At 50.9% G+C, this 14629-nt stretch overlaps 1 protein-coding gene and 1 pseudogene across 6 annotated transcripts; both read right to left on the bottom strand.

Moving 5' to 3' along the window:
* Positions 1 to 1883: 1883 nt before the first annotated feature.
* LOC138999723 (kallikrein-7-like) lies at positions 1884 to 11490 on the bottom strand. 6 transcript variants are annotated; one of them, XM_070401936.1, is made up of 7 exons: positions 11394 to 11490; positions 6631 to 6696; positions 5909 to 6030; positions 5287 to 5452; positions 4877 to 5124; positions 3984 to 4123; positions 1884 to 2093 (listed from the first exon to the last, which is right to left on the bottom strand). In XM_070401936.1, the coding sequence occupies exons 3-7, from the start codon at positions 5979 to 5981 to the stop codon at positions 1938 to 1940; spliced, it is 783 nt and encodes a 260-aa protein (XP_070258037.1). In that variant the 5' UTR covers positions 5982 to 6030; positions 6631 to 6696; positions 11394 to 11490; the 3' UTR covers positions 1884 to 1937. The 6 variants fall into 6 exon arrangements, with proteins under 6 accessions (XP_070258037.1, XP_070258036.1, XP_070258038.1 ...); XM_070401935.1 differs by lacking the exon at positions 11394 to 11490 and adding an exon at positions 6788 to 6880 and having other exon boundaries at positions 6631 to 6713; XM_070401937.1 differs by lacking the exon at positions 6631 to 6696.
* Positions 11491 to 13179: 1689 nt separating this feature from the next.
* LOC138999942 (glyceraldehyde-3-phosphate dehydrogenase-like) lies at positions 13180 to 14127 on the bottom strand (annotated as a pseudogene).
* Between the last annotated feature and the right edge of the window lie 502 nt (positions 14128 to 14629).

Genomic DNA, 14629 nt, shown 5'->3' with positions numbered 1-14629 from the left:
AGTCACAGAATAAGAGCATGTGCCAAACTGCCTGTGGACGGAGTCCTGTGTGCCTCCTTCTTTCTGTGTCCCTTTCTGTGCCTGTGCACCTCTACAACCTAATCAAAATGGGTGGGGATCTCTGAGGACCCGAGGTTGGGGCAAGGAGATCTTCTCAGAGGGAGAACTTCTCAGAGGGAGGTCGGAAAGGAAAATGTAACCAATTTTGGAATCTCACCCTGGTTCCTGCTCCCACTGACACAGTGGCGTGTTCCTCTACATTTTCCAGCCCTCAGTTTTCCCCACTCATAAAATGAGAGAGAGAGAGAGAGAGAGAGAAGGAGAAGATGAAGAAGAAGAAGAAGAAGAAGAAGAAGAAGAAGAAGAAGGAGGAGGAGGAGGAGGAGGAGGAGGAGGAGGAGGAACAGAAAACAGAAATGCCTACTTCACAAGTGTGCAAAGGGACGTGAAAATGGTTCTGAGCACATCACAGGTGACAAGTGAGGAGAGAGGGAGCAGGTTTCCAGAAAGGATGGCGCTGGTAGGTAGACAGGACACCAGAAACCATCAAGGCTCTGCCACAAGTGAGCACCAGAGTTTGGAGGAAGAGAGAACAGTGGGAGTGGAAACGGGGGTAGGTGGGCTCCTATTCTCCACATGCGCCTGGAAGGGGCCTCCAGAGGAGAGGTGGGAGGAGGGGGGAGTCCCCTGTGTCTCAGAGCCTGGCAAGATCAGCAGGTTCCTGGTACCCTGGGCTCCCTGAGCAATCACCACAGACCCTGCTGACTGAGGGTCTTCTCCAACCAGCTGTGATAGGCAGTTAGGCAGACATGAGCAGAGCAAGGACAACAGGCCGGGCACAGGTCACCAGGGCAGAGAGCCCAGGTGCCTAGCAAGGGGCAAAATTGGGAAAACAAGGACCTCACCCCCAGGATAACCCACCCCCTGGCCTCCCAGCATATGGCTGGTCATGCAGCATTCCTCCCTCGGGATAACATCCAGGCCTCAGCTGTATTTCAGTTCCAGGCCCCGAAAAACAGCAAAACTCAGACAAGTGATGCCATGGCTACCTCAGGACCCCCTGCCTGGCAATGACCAATCAGTGGAGACCACGACCCTGAAAGAACGCACCTGGAAAGCTGATGAATATTTTATTGAGATCCTCCCCTGAGACCTCCCCGAAGATTCCCACCTGCAAGAGGGAGATGAGTACCCTCCCTTCTGGGGAGCACACCCCAGACATTCCCTTTCCCATCTTCTTCCCCTACAGGTGTGACTCTCCTAAACTCTACGGGTTCCCATGAGAATCGCAACCAGGGGAGCAACGGGCAGTGGCAGTCTAACTCCCTGAGCCTGTCGCCAAGCCCCCCTTTTCCCTGACTACTCAGTGATCCAGAGCTCCCCAGCCTGGGCTCTCCTGTCGCTTCCATGTTGAGCCCTTCCTTATGTCGCTGTCCTGGCTATGCTTTGCTGCGGCCAACAAATCCTTTGCTTGCTGTGCTGCACGTTGTCTCTTGATTGAATTCTTTCCTTCAAGAAGCTAAGAACCCAGGTTTCCGCATCTCCCAGGTCACAGAAGAAAATGAAAGCAAACGCTATCTCATTAGGATATCGTTGGCATTTTTTAAAAAAACATATTTTATGATTTTTCACAGAGAGGAAGGGAGAGGAATAGAGAGTTTAGAAACATCGATGAGAGAGAAACATCGATCAGCTGCCTCCTGCACACCCCCTATTGGGGATGGGCTCACAACCAAGGTACATGCCCTTGACCTGATTTGAACCTGGGACCCTTCAGCCCCCAGGCCAACCCAACCCTCTATTCACTGAGCAAAATCGGTTAGGGCTTGTTGGCATTTTTCATGTCACTTTGACAAATGATAAAGTCCAATAAGGCTGCAAGTCATGGATGTCTTTATTTCTATGAATTTCCTGTTGAGGGCATAGGGTTGGAGAGATTAGCAATTTTTTATTATGGTTTCATATATCCATTTTCTGTACTTGCATACACGCGTGTAGATGATGGGGTCGAAGGGTGGACGACATGGGAAATAATCCGAGGACACCAGGCCTTGCAGGGAACCTTGGCAAATCAGCGGACTCCCGGAGTCACCCTGGAGGGGAGAGAGCAGATTAGCTTTGGTTTTAAAATAACCAGCAATGAGGTCCCACAGACACCAGGCTTATCAGGCCTTTATCCCGTCAGAACACAGCCTTCCACCCTGGTCAATGGAAAGAGACTCATTTTCTCTGGGAACCAATGGCAGAGCAGGAATGAATGCTATCATGGAGAGGACCAACCAGGTTTTTGGAAGACATTGGCTTGAGCCCTAGTCAATCACAGGAAGGGGGCGGGGCTTCCAGGATGTCAGGGCCCCATTTATTTGTCAAGCCCCTGGGAGAGGAAGCATTACCTCCTGGAAATCCCATACATTGCCTTCCCCAGGAATGGGGGACAGGGTAGTCCTGGAAACCAGGGGCGGGACCCATGCCCTAATTTACAGGCTCTAGTGCAAAATAAAAGTTCGGACCACCAGGTTCAAATATAGGAAGTTTAAGAAAAGCGAGAAAATTAAACCAAGTGCGGGACTGTCCCTAGTTTGCAACTCTGTGTCCCTGCACAGTTTATAGAATTATGAATGAGTCCCTCAGTGGGGGACCAGGGGGAACCCCACATTTTTAGGACATTCAACCATGTCCCATCACCCCTCTTTCTAACACACACCATTTGACCACCCCTGAAAGCTGAGAGTGCAGATGTGAGCAAAGATAGTGGGGGTCTAAAGAGGGAAGAGGGGGGAGAGAGGGAAGGGAAGGGAAGGGAAGGGAAGGGAAGGGAAGGGAAGGGAAGGGAAGGGAAGGGAAAGGAAGGGAAGGAGAGGGGAGGGGAAGGGAAGGGGGAGGGGAAGGGGAGGAGAGAGGAGGGGAGGGGAGGGGAGGGGAGGGGAGGGGAGGGGAGGGGAATTGTTGGGGGTTGGGAAAGATGGAAAAAATAAAATGATTGACAGAGACAGGAGAGAGAGAGAGAGAGAGAGAGAGAGAGATCCCAACACAGAGAGAGCCCAGAGGAAACCAGGCGTGAAGAGAGATGAGGGGAGCTGGTTCTGAGAGTCAGAGCGGAGGCTACAGAGATGAGGAAGGGAGAACAAAGAGGAGGGGCTCCTTCTTTCTACAGAATTAGAACCAGATACACAGACATAGAAGCAGGACATGAGCCTCAGGCACATGCGGTGATTGCCTTTTAAAGCACGTTTTAAAAATCAAATTTAAGACGGAAAAAAAAAAATCCACGAGGAACCTGCTATTCCAGTTTTAGATAAAGACGGGGTCATTGCAGTGCTGTCCTGAACCATATAGGAGCCCGAAGCAAATGGAAAATCCAGCCCATTCTGGTTGCTTTTTTTTGTTGAAAATTCTGATGCTTTGCTCATCATGGATTATTTTTTAAATATTTCAGTGGAATATGATATATCCTGGTCACGGAGCTTCTGGTGTGCCCTTAAAGCAGTGGTTCTCAACCTTCTGGCCCTTTAAATACAGTTCCTCATGCTGTGACCCAACCATAAAATTATTTTCGTTGCTACTTCATCACTGTCATGTTGCTACTGTTATGAATCGTCACGTAAATATCTGATGTGCAGGATGGTCTTAGGTGAATCCTGTGAAAGGGTCGTTCGACCCCCAAGGGGGTCGTGACCCACAGGTTGAGAACCGCTGCCTTAAAGCTTGTGCTTGTAGCCAATGCCTCACTGCCCTCCCCATAGTCCCAGCACCATTCCCACCCCCAGTTTCTATCCTTCAGCTTTGTGCCCGCCCCCAAGGCCACGCAGGCCCCCCCCCCCCCCCCCCCCCCCCCCCCCCGTGGGCTCCCACCGGACCCGGGCAGAGGACTGAGTAGAGAGAGCCTGGAAAGTGGGGCTGGTAAGGTGTGAGGGAAGGCTCAGCACCAGGGCCAGGCCCCGGGACACTGGATGGAGGGGGAGACAGGGGAGGAGGGGACTCACTTTGCAGGCGATGGAGGATCTTCTGGGGGGAGCAGCACAGATGGTGTATTTCCTCATCAGGGTCGGGTAAACCTTCTTGCAGTCGTTGTAGGGGATTATTCTGACATTCGAGCACATGAGCGCTGATGGGTTTTTCACTGCTGGGGAAGTTATCGGGAAGTCAGGGGCTGGGTCCGGTGGACCTGTGGGTGCTGATGGGGGCCCTGGCTATTGAAGGAGAATGGGCTGGGTGGCTCCATACTATGGTCCTGAAAAGGTCCTATGGGAATGCTGGTTCTCAGGGAGGAAGGGGCTGGTGTCTGAACTCCTGGGTTTGAGGGTGGGGGGTGCTGAGGCCAGGACTCCTCTGTTTAAAGGAGGAGGCATCTGCAGGCCAATGGTGGTGGGTCTGGCCCTAACCGGTTTGGCTCAGTGGATAGAGCGTCGGCCTGCAGACTGAAGGGTCCCCGGTTCGACTCCAGTCAAGGGCATGTACCTTGGTTGCGGGCACATCCCCAGTAGGAGGTGTGCAGGAGGTAGCTGATCGATATTTCTCTCTCATTGATGTTTCTAACTCTCTATTCCTCTCCCTTCCTCTCTGTAAATATCAATAAAATATATATATTTTTTAAAAATAGCAGTGGGTCTGATGGTGGAGGGGGCTGAGGGCCTGGGCACTTGTGTCTGCACGAGGACGTGGCTGGGGCTCTCACCTTGGTCTTGGGGACGGAGGCCTGGGATCCGAGGCTTATGGGACCGGGGGAGGGGTGTCTAAAGGTCAGGGCTCCTGGGTCTGGCTGAGGGAGGAGGGGTTTGTGGGTCTGAGATCTTAGGTTTGTTACCTGTATCCCGTGTCTTAGACAAAAAGGGAGCCGTGGGCTGGGCTATTCCTGGGCCAGAGGGGGCGGCCTTACCTCCATCCATGGTGGTGCTGCCCCAGCCAGAGACGGTACAAGTGGTGCCAGGCTGTTTGCAGCTGGAGGGCACCTTCATTATCCTCACGGTGGATGAGAGATTGGCCGGGCTGCTCAGCTTCACCAGCATGATGTTATGAACATTTGTGGTTACGTCATACTGGGGGTGGGTGAAGAACTGTGTGGCCCTGATCTTCTGGGCATTTCTATCGACTAGAAGATTAGTGCCCATTTGCACAGTGTACAATCTTGGGGGGGAAAAAAAGCAACATTGAGCTGGAGACACTGTGATGGAGAAAGAGGGACATAGACCCAGAGTTAGGGGGACAGAAGCTGAGAGAGAGAGAGAGAGAGAGAGAGAAAGAGAGAGAGAGAGAGAGAGACCTCCCTTTGGCTCGCCTGTCCGGTACCTCGAGTAGCAGTCGGCGACAGTGAGCACCCACTTCTTGTGGACCAGCACGCCTGCACACAGGAATAAATCGTTTTGGTACAGGGCCACCTGCCAGGGTTGGGAGGCTCTTGGACATTGAATTCCATTAATGATCCTCTCCCCGGTATCCTGGGCTGGATGGAGACCTGGAAAAAGCGTGGGTAGCAGACCTCAGGGGAAGGCTGAGGCCACAGTAGATGGATGCCCAGAGACAGTGATGGAGAGAGAGACAGACAGAGAGGCGTGGAGAAGGGCAGAGGCAGACACGGAGCCCAGGGCAGAGACAGCTGCAGACGGAGATGGAGAGAGACGGAGGGAGGCTGCTCAGAAGCCCAGGGCAGCAGCTGGTCTGGAGGCAGCCCCAGCTTCTGATGGGAGAGACACTGAGGGCGGGAAGCAGCCTGGAGGGCACCCACAGCCCAGGAGTCAGGAGGGAGCAGGAAGAAAGGGGCCACAGCCCAGGGGCCCTGTCTCCATGGGAGGAGGCTGCTGCAGGGGAGGGTCCTGACTCAGGGGCTCCTTGGAGAGAGGGGGCCTGGAGAGGGGAGGTGGAGGGCTGTGAGGCCCAGGGGCAGGGGCAGGACTCCCAGGCTGGTCCTCACCTTCTTCCTCAGCAGATCCCAGGGCGAAGGACAGCAGTAGGAGCAGCAGGGGCTGGAGCCGGGGAAGTGCCATGTGTCCTCTCTGAGCCCCTGTGGCTGCCACAGAGGAAGGGCCTCCTGTGCTGGGGGTGGAAAGACAGAGAGTTCAGGAAGCAGGACTCCTGGTCTCCAGTTCCTTCTCTTTGCTCAGACCCAGGAGCCCCCACCTCCCCGCTCAGACCCAGGAGCCCAGTCTGCACCCACCTCCTCCCTGTAGGCTAGTGGTCGGCAAACTGCGGCTTGCGAACCACATTCAGCTCTTTGGCCCCTTGAGTGTGGCTCTTCCACAAAATACTGACTTCTGTGCATGAGCCACGAAGTTTCAATCGCACTGTACGTGCTTGCCCACACGTGGTATTTTGTTGAAGAGCCACACTCAAGGAGCCAAAGAGCCGCATGTGGCTCGCGAGCCACAGTTTGCCGACCACTGCTCTAGACCCACAAGTCCAGGCCAGAGACAGCCTTCCATGAAGAGGCACCTAGGGATATGGCTGTCTGTCCCTCCCCATTTTAATTCTATGTCCCAAGTTCCTTTTAGGTAAAAGACCCAAAATTCCAGACCTCTAGTCCCTCCTTCTCACAACCAGAAATTCAGGCCTCCCTCCACCGCTCTGCCCTCAAGAGGAAGAGTGAGCTGTCCATCCAGATGCACCTGCCCCGTCCCTAGTGGGAATTCTTCTCACCTGCAGGGGGTCTGGTCTGGTCTGGTCTGGTCTTCAGTCTGGGTTGGGATTCAATGGTGTCCAGCCCTGTGCAGAGTGGCCCTCTTATAGCACACCCGCCTCATTCCAACTCTCAGGGTCCTGGAGTTCAGTGAACCCAGCTCTGGGGTTACCTTACCTGCATTTGCTCTTATCTAGAACCCGGAGGCAGCTAAACCCATATGCCCGCACTCTACCTCCACCCTCATTCCTGAGGCCAGGTCAGGGGCTTGGCCCCAGCACGTCCCAGCTCCACCATCCCCGCTGGCAGCTACGAAGGGTGTGACCAGGTACTGGCGCTGAGGGGCAGGACCAGGAGTCAGGGACCTGCCCCGCTCAGGATGGACTGTGCCCTGGGTCCTCCACTGTGGCCACTTCTCTTGCCCTCAGCCCCTCTCAGGGGAGGCCTAGAACTGATACCGTAACTCAGAGCAGCTTGTGGGAACTTGTCAGGCTGAATCCCAGATGTGTCTTTCAGCCTAAACCCAACCCTAGTATTGGGGTACGAATCTAAAGGAAGGCTTTCCTAACTCCTCCTACTAAATATGTACTGTTTTTCACGTAGTCTGTGTCTCAGATTGATAGGGAATTTGTGGACTGGAACCCGGACTCTTTGTCCACCAGAATCGAAGAAGAATCCACGGATAGAAGGTGGTATAGCAAAGGTGGAGATTCATTGAAGAACAAGTACAGACTCCCACGTGGGGAAGGGGAAAGGGTCCCTCTGAGTTCCTTTTCCCTATGGCTTATAAAGGCTGCAGATCCTGGTGCCTTGATATCCCCTCTGATTGGTCACTATTCCCTTAGACTGGTTACTATAGTAACTCCTGGGCTCAAAGGTGGAGTCTCACATGGGACATGTGAGGTTCTCCCCCTTCTTCCTTATTGTTTTCCTATTCCCTTTGGGCTTTCTTCTTCTCCGTCTGGATGAAGGGCTTCCTTCTCTTTATTTTGTAAGTATAGACCTTTTGCTGTTCCCAGCTTCCTCATTCTATGGAAATGTACCTGTTGCAGCTTTTCAGCTTCCCTTATTCTATGGAAATATACCTTCTGCTGCTGTACAGCCCTGTGCTTCCTCCATGGGCTCCCTAATTTCTAAAATAGCTAATATTTTCTAAACCTGTCCTATTTTGCCCCCAAATTCCTGTTTCAATATTATACTTTTATTTCTATACATACTGTATGTATGTAAGGTCTGTACTGAACATTATCTAATGGAACCTTTTATTCTGTATGTCTATAGAATATCTTGAACAATTCTTCTTAGTACCTTTAGATCATTTCTCCTTCCTTTGTACTTGTTGTGTAAGGTTCTACACTGTAGTTTTATTCTGACTTATGCCATCTGTTTCACATTGAAGTACATTTGAACCGCTTTCATTATCATGATGATGGAATGCGTTTCTTTGCATTTTCATCTTTCCTCATTATGTTCATTCCCGGAGTATCCACTGAGCATGGACTCTGAGCCAGAATCTGTTCTGGCCTCTTGGGAGACACAGCTTCCACAAAACAGCGAAATCCCTCCAAAGAGGCTCTCATTCCAGTAGGTGGAGATCTTGAGTAAAGAAACAAGAACTTCACATTTATAGGTTGTTTTTTACGTGGCAGTGAGTGCTATGGAGAAAAATAAGACCAGAGGAGGCCTAGGGAGTTATTGGTTTCCTTGGATCTCAGCAACCCCTGCAGTTATAATATTGGGAAAAGGGGTTGGAAAGACCCCAGGTGAAGAGGACGTTTGGATAAAATCTTGTAGGAGGTGGTAGATGGATTCATGTAGCTACTTGGGAGCAGTGAGTCCTGGGCAGAGTGACGGGTAAGGGAGAAGAGGAGGGAGACCTAGAATGTTCTAGCAGGGAAGATTTTTTTACTAGAGCTGAACGAATCAGAGGGAGAAGGGTGGGCTGGGCCGTCGGCCGCATTTTGTGCCATGGGGTCTCAGCATAGTCGGCTGCGATTTGGTGGGCTGTCTCTCTGGGGTGGTGGCGGGGCCTGTGTCCCACTTGGGGGAAGCCGAGTGTTGCTTTGCGGGCGCCAGGTCCGCGTTGCCGTTTCTCTGGGAAAGGCCAGTGCGCGTCAAGGCGGCTCCTGTGTTGAGCGTCTGCCCCTTGGTGGTCAGTGTGTGTCATAGCGACCGGTCGGATGGTCGGACACTTAGCATATCAGCCTCACAGGATTTGGACCACACAGGGATTGAGGACCAAGGTAGGGCTTTGGCATTTGCGTTGGGTAACACAGGAACCATTGTGAGATTACTACTAGACGGCTGATTCCTAACAGTGGAATTGACCCTCACTTCTAACTCAGACCCCCAAATATGCTTCATTCCTTAGTGTGAGCCCATGTATTATCTCAATTCAATCTTTTAATTCAATTTTCTCTCTCCCACAAGTTGACCCATCATAGACATTGGTGTTGCCTGCCCAGCATGCACTCCTTCTGCCACTTATCAGAACCTTGATTTCGTTTGGACAACCTGCTCTCCTCATTGTGACCACAAATGAGCTTTACTGCACCAAGCACAGAGGTTCATTTCTGCTGTATAGGGATTGGTTTCTAAATAAACATGTGAAACAATGTTGGCCAATGAAGAGGGGAAGACCCCTGGGTTACTTCAGGGAACTGCTCTCCTCTTCCCAAAGTGAGACAGGAGAAGAGTTCTCCTTGATTCTGTTACACAGGGTCCCTTCTGGGTGTAAATTCTGGAAGGGAGGCAGCCCTCCTGGAACTGGCGAGGGAAGTGGCCCGGGGATAGAGCCATAGCTCTGGGGATGGACAAACGGAGAGAAAGTGATGGTGATGGGCAGTGTCTTTGATGCGGTTGCTGAGCTGGTGAGTTAATGCTCCCTGGAGCCCCTTCATCTCATGTCACCTGCAGGTTTCCTTTCTGATTTAAAGTGTTTTGTTGTGGCGGTTTTTCCAGAGTCACAGTCATTTTACTAAGACCTCCATGTTGTGTTCAAATTTCATTTCCAGTTTAGAGTTTGATCCCAAGTCATAAATCCCAATCAAATTCTAACTAAGGTCACCATGTGGAATCCAAATTAACCAACAAAGCCACCCCTACCTCCAGTGGTAGCTCTTCCTCCAGCCTTTTCCTACAACCTCTTTCCAACCCAATCATTTAGTAAATCATTGGGTTCTCAACCTGTGGGTCGCGAACAATGATAAGCCAAACTAAACCTTATTGCAAACATGAGAGGTCACCATAGAATTATCCCTGACCATTGAAAAAGGGGGTGGGGCTTCCGTGAGGGAGAGAGAGTCAGGAAGAGCCCTGAGGACTGAAGTTGCAGCAAATGGGCAAGAGAGAGTTATATGACCCCAGCCAGTTTGGCTCAGTGGATAGAGCATCGGCCTGCGGACTGAAGGGTCCCAAGTTCAATTTCGGTCAAAGGCACATGCCCAGGTTGTGGGCTCGATCCCCAGTAGGGGGCGTGCAGGAGGCAGCCAATCAATGATCCTCTCTCATCATTGATGTTTCTATCTCTCCCTCTCCCTTCCTCTCTGAAATCAATAAAAAATATGTATATTTAAGAAAAAAAAAGAGAGACAGAGAGAGAGAATTATATCTATAGCAGAAAATCCCAAGATTTGTCATCTTGGAAACGAAGATTCTTTGAAGGAGCACGGAAATCCATGTCTCCATTCCCTGGACAATTGGGAAGAGAGCGTTGCTCTCCCAGAAACCAATCACAGCAGCAGGCAGCTGTGGTGGGGAACCCAGCCAGGTGCCAAACCAGCGTGAATGGCAGCGTCAGCACAAACGTCGGGAACTGACACTCAGAAAGAGAGCAGAAGCTGTGTGCTCTCTAGCCTCGGACTCTCTCCTCCATCAACATTCCCCGTCACCCTTGTGAACTCTCCCCTCCCCAAGCCTCATTCTAACAGGAGTTCCCAAGAACAGCAAAGCGAACATTCCACAGCCTCCGTTCCTGTGCTGAGTGCACCGCAGGGAAAGTAGGTCTTCTGAATCTTTCACTCGGTAGAGAGAGGGAAGACCTCTGTTGGTGACAACTGTCTGGAGTCACCCGCTGCCACTCCTCCAGCCTCTACAGCAGCGGTTCTCAACCTTCCTAATGCCGCGACCCTTTCATACCGTTCCTCATGTTGTGGTGCCCCCCCCGCCCCCCATTTCATTGTGACAAATTGAACATAATGAAAGCATCGTGATTCATCACAAAAACAATATGTCATTATATATGTGTTTTCCGACGGTCTTAGGCGACCCCTGTGAAAGGGTCGTTCGACCCCCAAGGGGGTCGCGACCCACAGGTTGAGAACCGCTGCTCTACAGGGTGCGAGAGATGAGGGAAGAGAGAGGTTTCAAAAGTCACTTGTGCCGAAACCGGTTTGGCTCAGTGGATAGAGCATCGGCCTGCGGACTGAAAGGTCCCGGGTTCGATTCCGGTCAAGGGCATGTACCTGGGTTGCGGGCACATCCCCAGTAGGAGATGTGCAGGAAGCAGCTGATCGATGTTTCTAACTCTCTATCCCTCTCCCTTCCTCTCTGTAAAAAATCAATGAAATATATATATTTTTTTAAAAAGTCACTTGTCTGGCCTGGGTCAGCCCCTCTGCGGCCAACGGCAAAGATGATACCCTCTGAGACTTGCCTAGAATAGATGCCCTCGCGTGGCATCTGGGGAAAGATTTGTCCTTCTGCACAACTGAGGCCCTTAGGAAAATACTCGGAGGGGGCAAAGGTATAAGTTCCCAGCAAAAGCATCCCTTTCCCTCCGTACCTGCCTGGATCTCACCTCCTGGGTCTCGTCCACAGCCACACCCGGGAGTTTCTGACACATGTGATAGGTTCTCCTCCCTTTTCATCCCAGGGAACAAAGCAAAGGCCTCTGCTGTTTCCTTTTCTCCGCCAGAGTGGGATCATATGACCAAGAAACATTTTGTTTCTTGCTGAGTCATTTTTAAATTAACCATCAGAAGACTGGAGGACTTGGGGCAGGGCTGGGGGCGGGGGGGGGGGGGGCCTTGGTGACAGGTTGACCCTCTCTCTTCGATCTTCTTACTCCCAGACCACCAGGTTCTCCATCTCTGCTGAATCCTGCTTCTTCCAAATATCACCTTCTCCTCACCATTCTGAATAAAACGCCACTCTTCTATCACCCCCCCCCCATCCTCTTACCATCCACAATATTTTATTGCAGCGCTTAACTCTACATCAACATTTATTTTATTTATTTTATTTTTTAAAAATATATTTTATTGATTTTTTTACAGAGAGGAAGGGAGAGGGATAGAGAGTTAGAAACATTGATGAGAGAGAAACATCGATCATCTGCCTCCTGTACACCCCCTACTGGGGATGTGCCCACAACCAAGGTACATGCCCTTGACCGGAATCGAACCTGGGACCCTTGAGTCTGCAGGCCGAAGCTCTATCCACTGAGCCAAACTGGTTAGGGCTCAACATTTATTTTATATGCATTTGCTCACTGCCTAATTTCACAAGCTAGCATGCCATTCCATCGGGATAGGAACTCACACAGTGCAGCTGCTGGAGGCTAGGAACAGAAGTTAGCATAATACAGGCAGGAGGTCCATCAAAAGGCTGATGGACACCTTCAGCAGGGCTGAAGCTCTGCATCTGATCACCGGCTGCCAGACAGCAAGAGCAGTTCCCCCAATCTGATGGTCCTCCATTGTCTACCAGGCCTCACCTTTGATATGCATATCTGCTTTGCTAGAGGGCAAAATGTGTGGATAAGAAGCCCTGGGTCCGGAGATTCCAGGAGCTTAGTCGCTAGAACTGTTTCCATCTGGCCCTCGAAAATGCCTTCCGTATTCATATTTCTTGTCTAGTCTCTTTAATCCATTTATCCACAGCCCCTTTTCCAGATTCCTGAACCCTTCCAGATGCGGATAACACCCCAGCATGCGGCCCCTGGGGCCTTACAAGTAAGTGTTAAATTAATGACTGAAAGTGGAAATTTATCTTTTTATTAACATTTGACCAGTAGATTTGATTTTTTTTTTTTTTTACAGAGGGGAAGAGAGAGGGATAGAGAGTTAGAAACATAGATGAGAGAGAAACATCCATCAGCTGCCTCCTGCACACCCCCTACTGGGGATGTGCCCACAACCAAGAATCGAACCTGGGACCCTTGAGTCTGCAGGCTGACGCTCTATCCACTGAGCCAAACCGGTTAGGGCTTGACCAGTAGATTTGAGAAAGATAACGTCTATCTGGCACCTCTATGTGCCAGAAGTTATATGCCTACATCTCATTTAATCTTCACCAACAACTTTTTTTTTTTTTTGCTGAGTTTAGTAAACTTTACTGATGGTGCAGGACAAGGTAGGGCTCCCTATGCTCCTTCCATGGTTCAATGGGTCTGGGATGGAAACTGGAGGTCAGGAGAATCTCAGTGTGCAGATCAATCAGTTTGGGACAAAGAGTTCCAAGTAGCTGAGCACCTCTCGCTGGGACTGGTGGGCCAGGGGGCTCTTTCTCCTGGAGGCCACGCGGACACTGTGATCCACCATCCTGTTTCTGTAAGGAAGTTCATTCTCTTACCAGGAAATGAGCTTCACCAAATGGTTGAGGAGGACAATGCTAGCCCAGGCATTGAAGTTCAAAGAGAGTGTGTGTCATTGTTAAAGTCTGAAAAGACCACCTGGTCCCTAGTCTATCTTAGGATGCCCTGGAGGTTGCCTTTCAATGCTTGCTTCACCACCTTGTTGATGTCAACACATTTGGCAGTTTTGTCCAGGGGGCAGGGCAGATCCATGACCAACACCTTGGGGATGGGGACATGGAAGGCCATGCCAATGACCTTCCCATTCAGCTCAGGAGCAACCTTGCCCAGAGCCTTGGCAGCATCTACAGAAGGCTCTGTGCCTACAGATGATGTTTCGGGCAGCCCTTCGGCCATCATGCCACAGCTTCCCAGAGGGGCCATCCACGTGTTTTGGGTGGCAGTGATGGCATGGACTGTGGTCATCAGTCCCTCTATGATGTCAAAGTTGCCATGGGTACCCTGGGGGCAATGAATGTCATGCAGTTGGTGGTGCAGGAGGCATTGCTGAGCATCTTGAGGGAGCTGTCAGACTTCTCATGATTCACACTTATCGCAAACATGGGTGAGGAAATCTGCAGAAGAATTAGAGATGATGGCCCCCTTAGCTCCCAACTTCAAGGGACCCTCAGTTGCCTCCAAGGTAGTGAAGACACCAGTGCATTTCACGGCATATTCAGCACCAGCATCACCCTATTCAATGGGGGCAGGATCTCCTTCCTGGAAGATGGAGATGGGCTTTCCACTGCTGACGAGATTTCTGCTCTCAGCCTTGACTGTGCCTTTGAATTTTCCATGGGTTGAATCTACTGGAACCTAGAGACTGTGTAGTTGAGGTCAATGAAGGGGTCATTGATGTAATATCCACTTTTCCAGAGTTAAAAGCAGACCTGGTGCTCAGGTGTCGAATTCGGCCCAGTCTATTTACTCTGACCTTCACCATCCTGTCTCGGAGTTGCGACTGGCACTGTTCAGGAGACAAGGCAGCCTATCAAATAGGAGGAGCAGAGAGCCCATGAGAGTTTTTTGTTTTGTTTTTTGTGTGTGTGTGTGGTTTTTTTTTACATAGAGGAAGGGAGAGGGATAGAGAGTTAGGAACATCAATGAGAGAGAAACATCAATCAGCTGCCTCCTGCACGCCCCCTACTGGGGATGTACCCACAACCAAGGTACAGGCCCTTGACTGGAATCGAACCTGGGACAGGCCGACGCTCTATCCACTGAGCCAAACTGGTTAGGGCCCCACGAGAGCTTTTTGAAGGAGAGATAAGTTCAATTATTCCCTCACTCACTCATCCAACAAACTCATTCAACAAATATTAATTGATCACCGCCCTGACCACTCGGAACACATCATGAAGACTATCAATATAATGCCCTTATGGAGTTCAAAAATCTATTACTTAGTTATCCCCATATTCCAGATAAGGAAAGTGAGGCTGAGA

Source organism: Myotis yumanensis, unplaced genomic scaffold, assembly GCF_028538775.1.
Source record: "Myotis yumanensis isolate MYYU_CA2020_CCGP unplaced genomic scaffold, mMyoYum1.0.hap1 SCAF_23, whole genome shotgun sequence".
Classification (NCBI taxonomy): Eukaryota; Metazoa; Chordata; class Mammalia; order Chiroptera; family Vespertilionidae; genus Myotis; species Myotis yumanensis.
Note: the sequence above shows the minus strand (reverse complement) of the source record. Positions and strands in the feature narration are given on the sequence as shown.

What these genes read in the sequence shown, in the direction of transcription:
- LOC138999723 (XM_070401936.1), bottom strand. Translation starts at nt 5,981, where the DNA reads ATGGCACTTCCCCGGCTCCAGCCCCTGCTGCTCCTACTGCTGTCCTTC. An exon ending in CAGCACCACCATGGATGGAG is followed by an intron (nt 4,124 to 4,876) that starts GTAAGGCCGCCC and finishes TAACTTCCCCAG; the next exon opens with CAGTGAAAAACCCATCAGCG. An exon ending in GATCCTCCATCGCCTGCAAA is followed by an intron (nt 2,094 to 3,983) that starts GTGAGTCCCCTC and finishes TCTCCCCTCCAG; the next exon opens with GGTGACTCCGGGAGTCCGCT.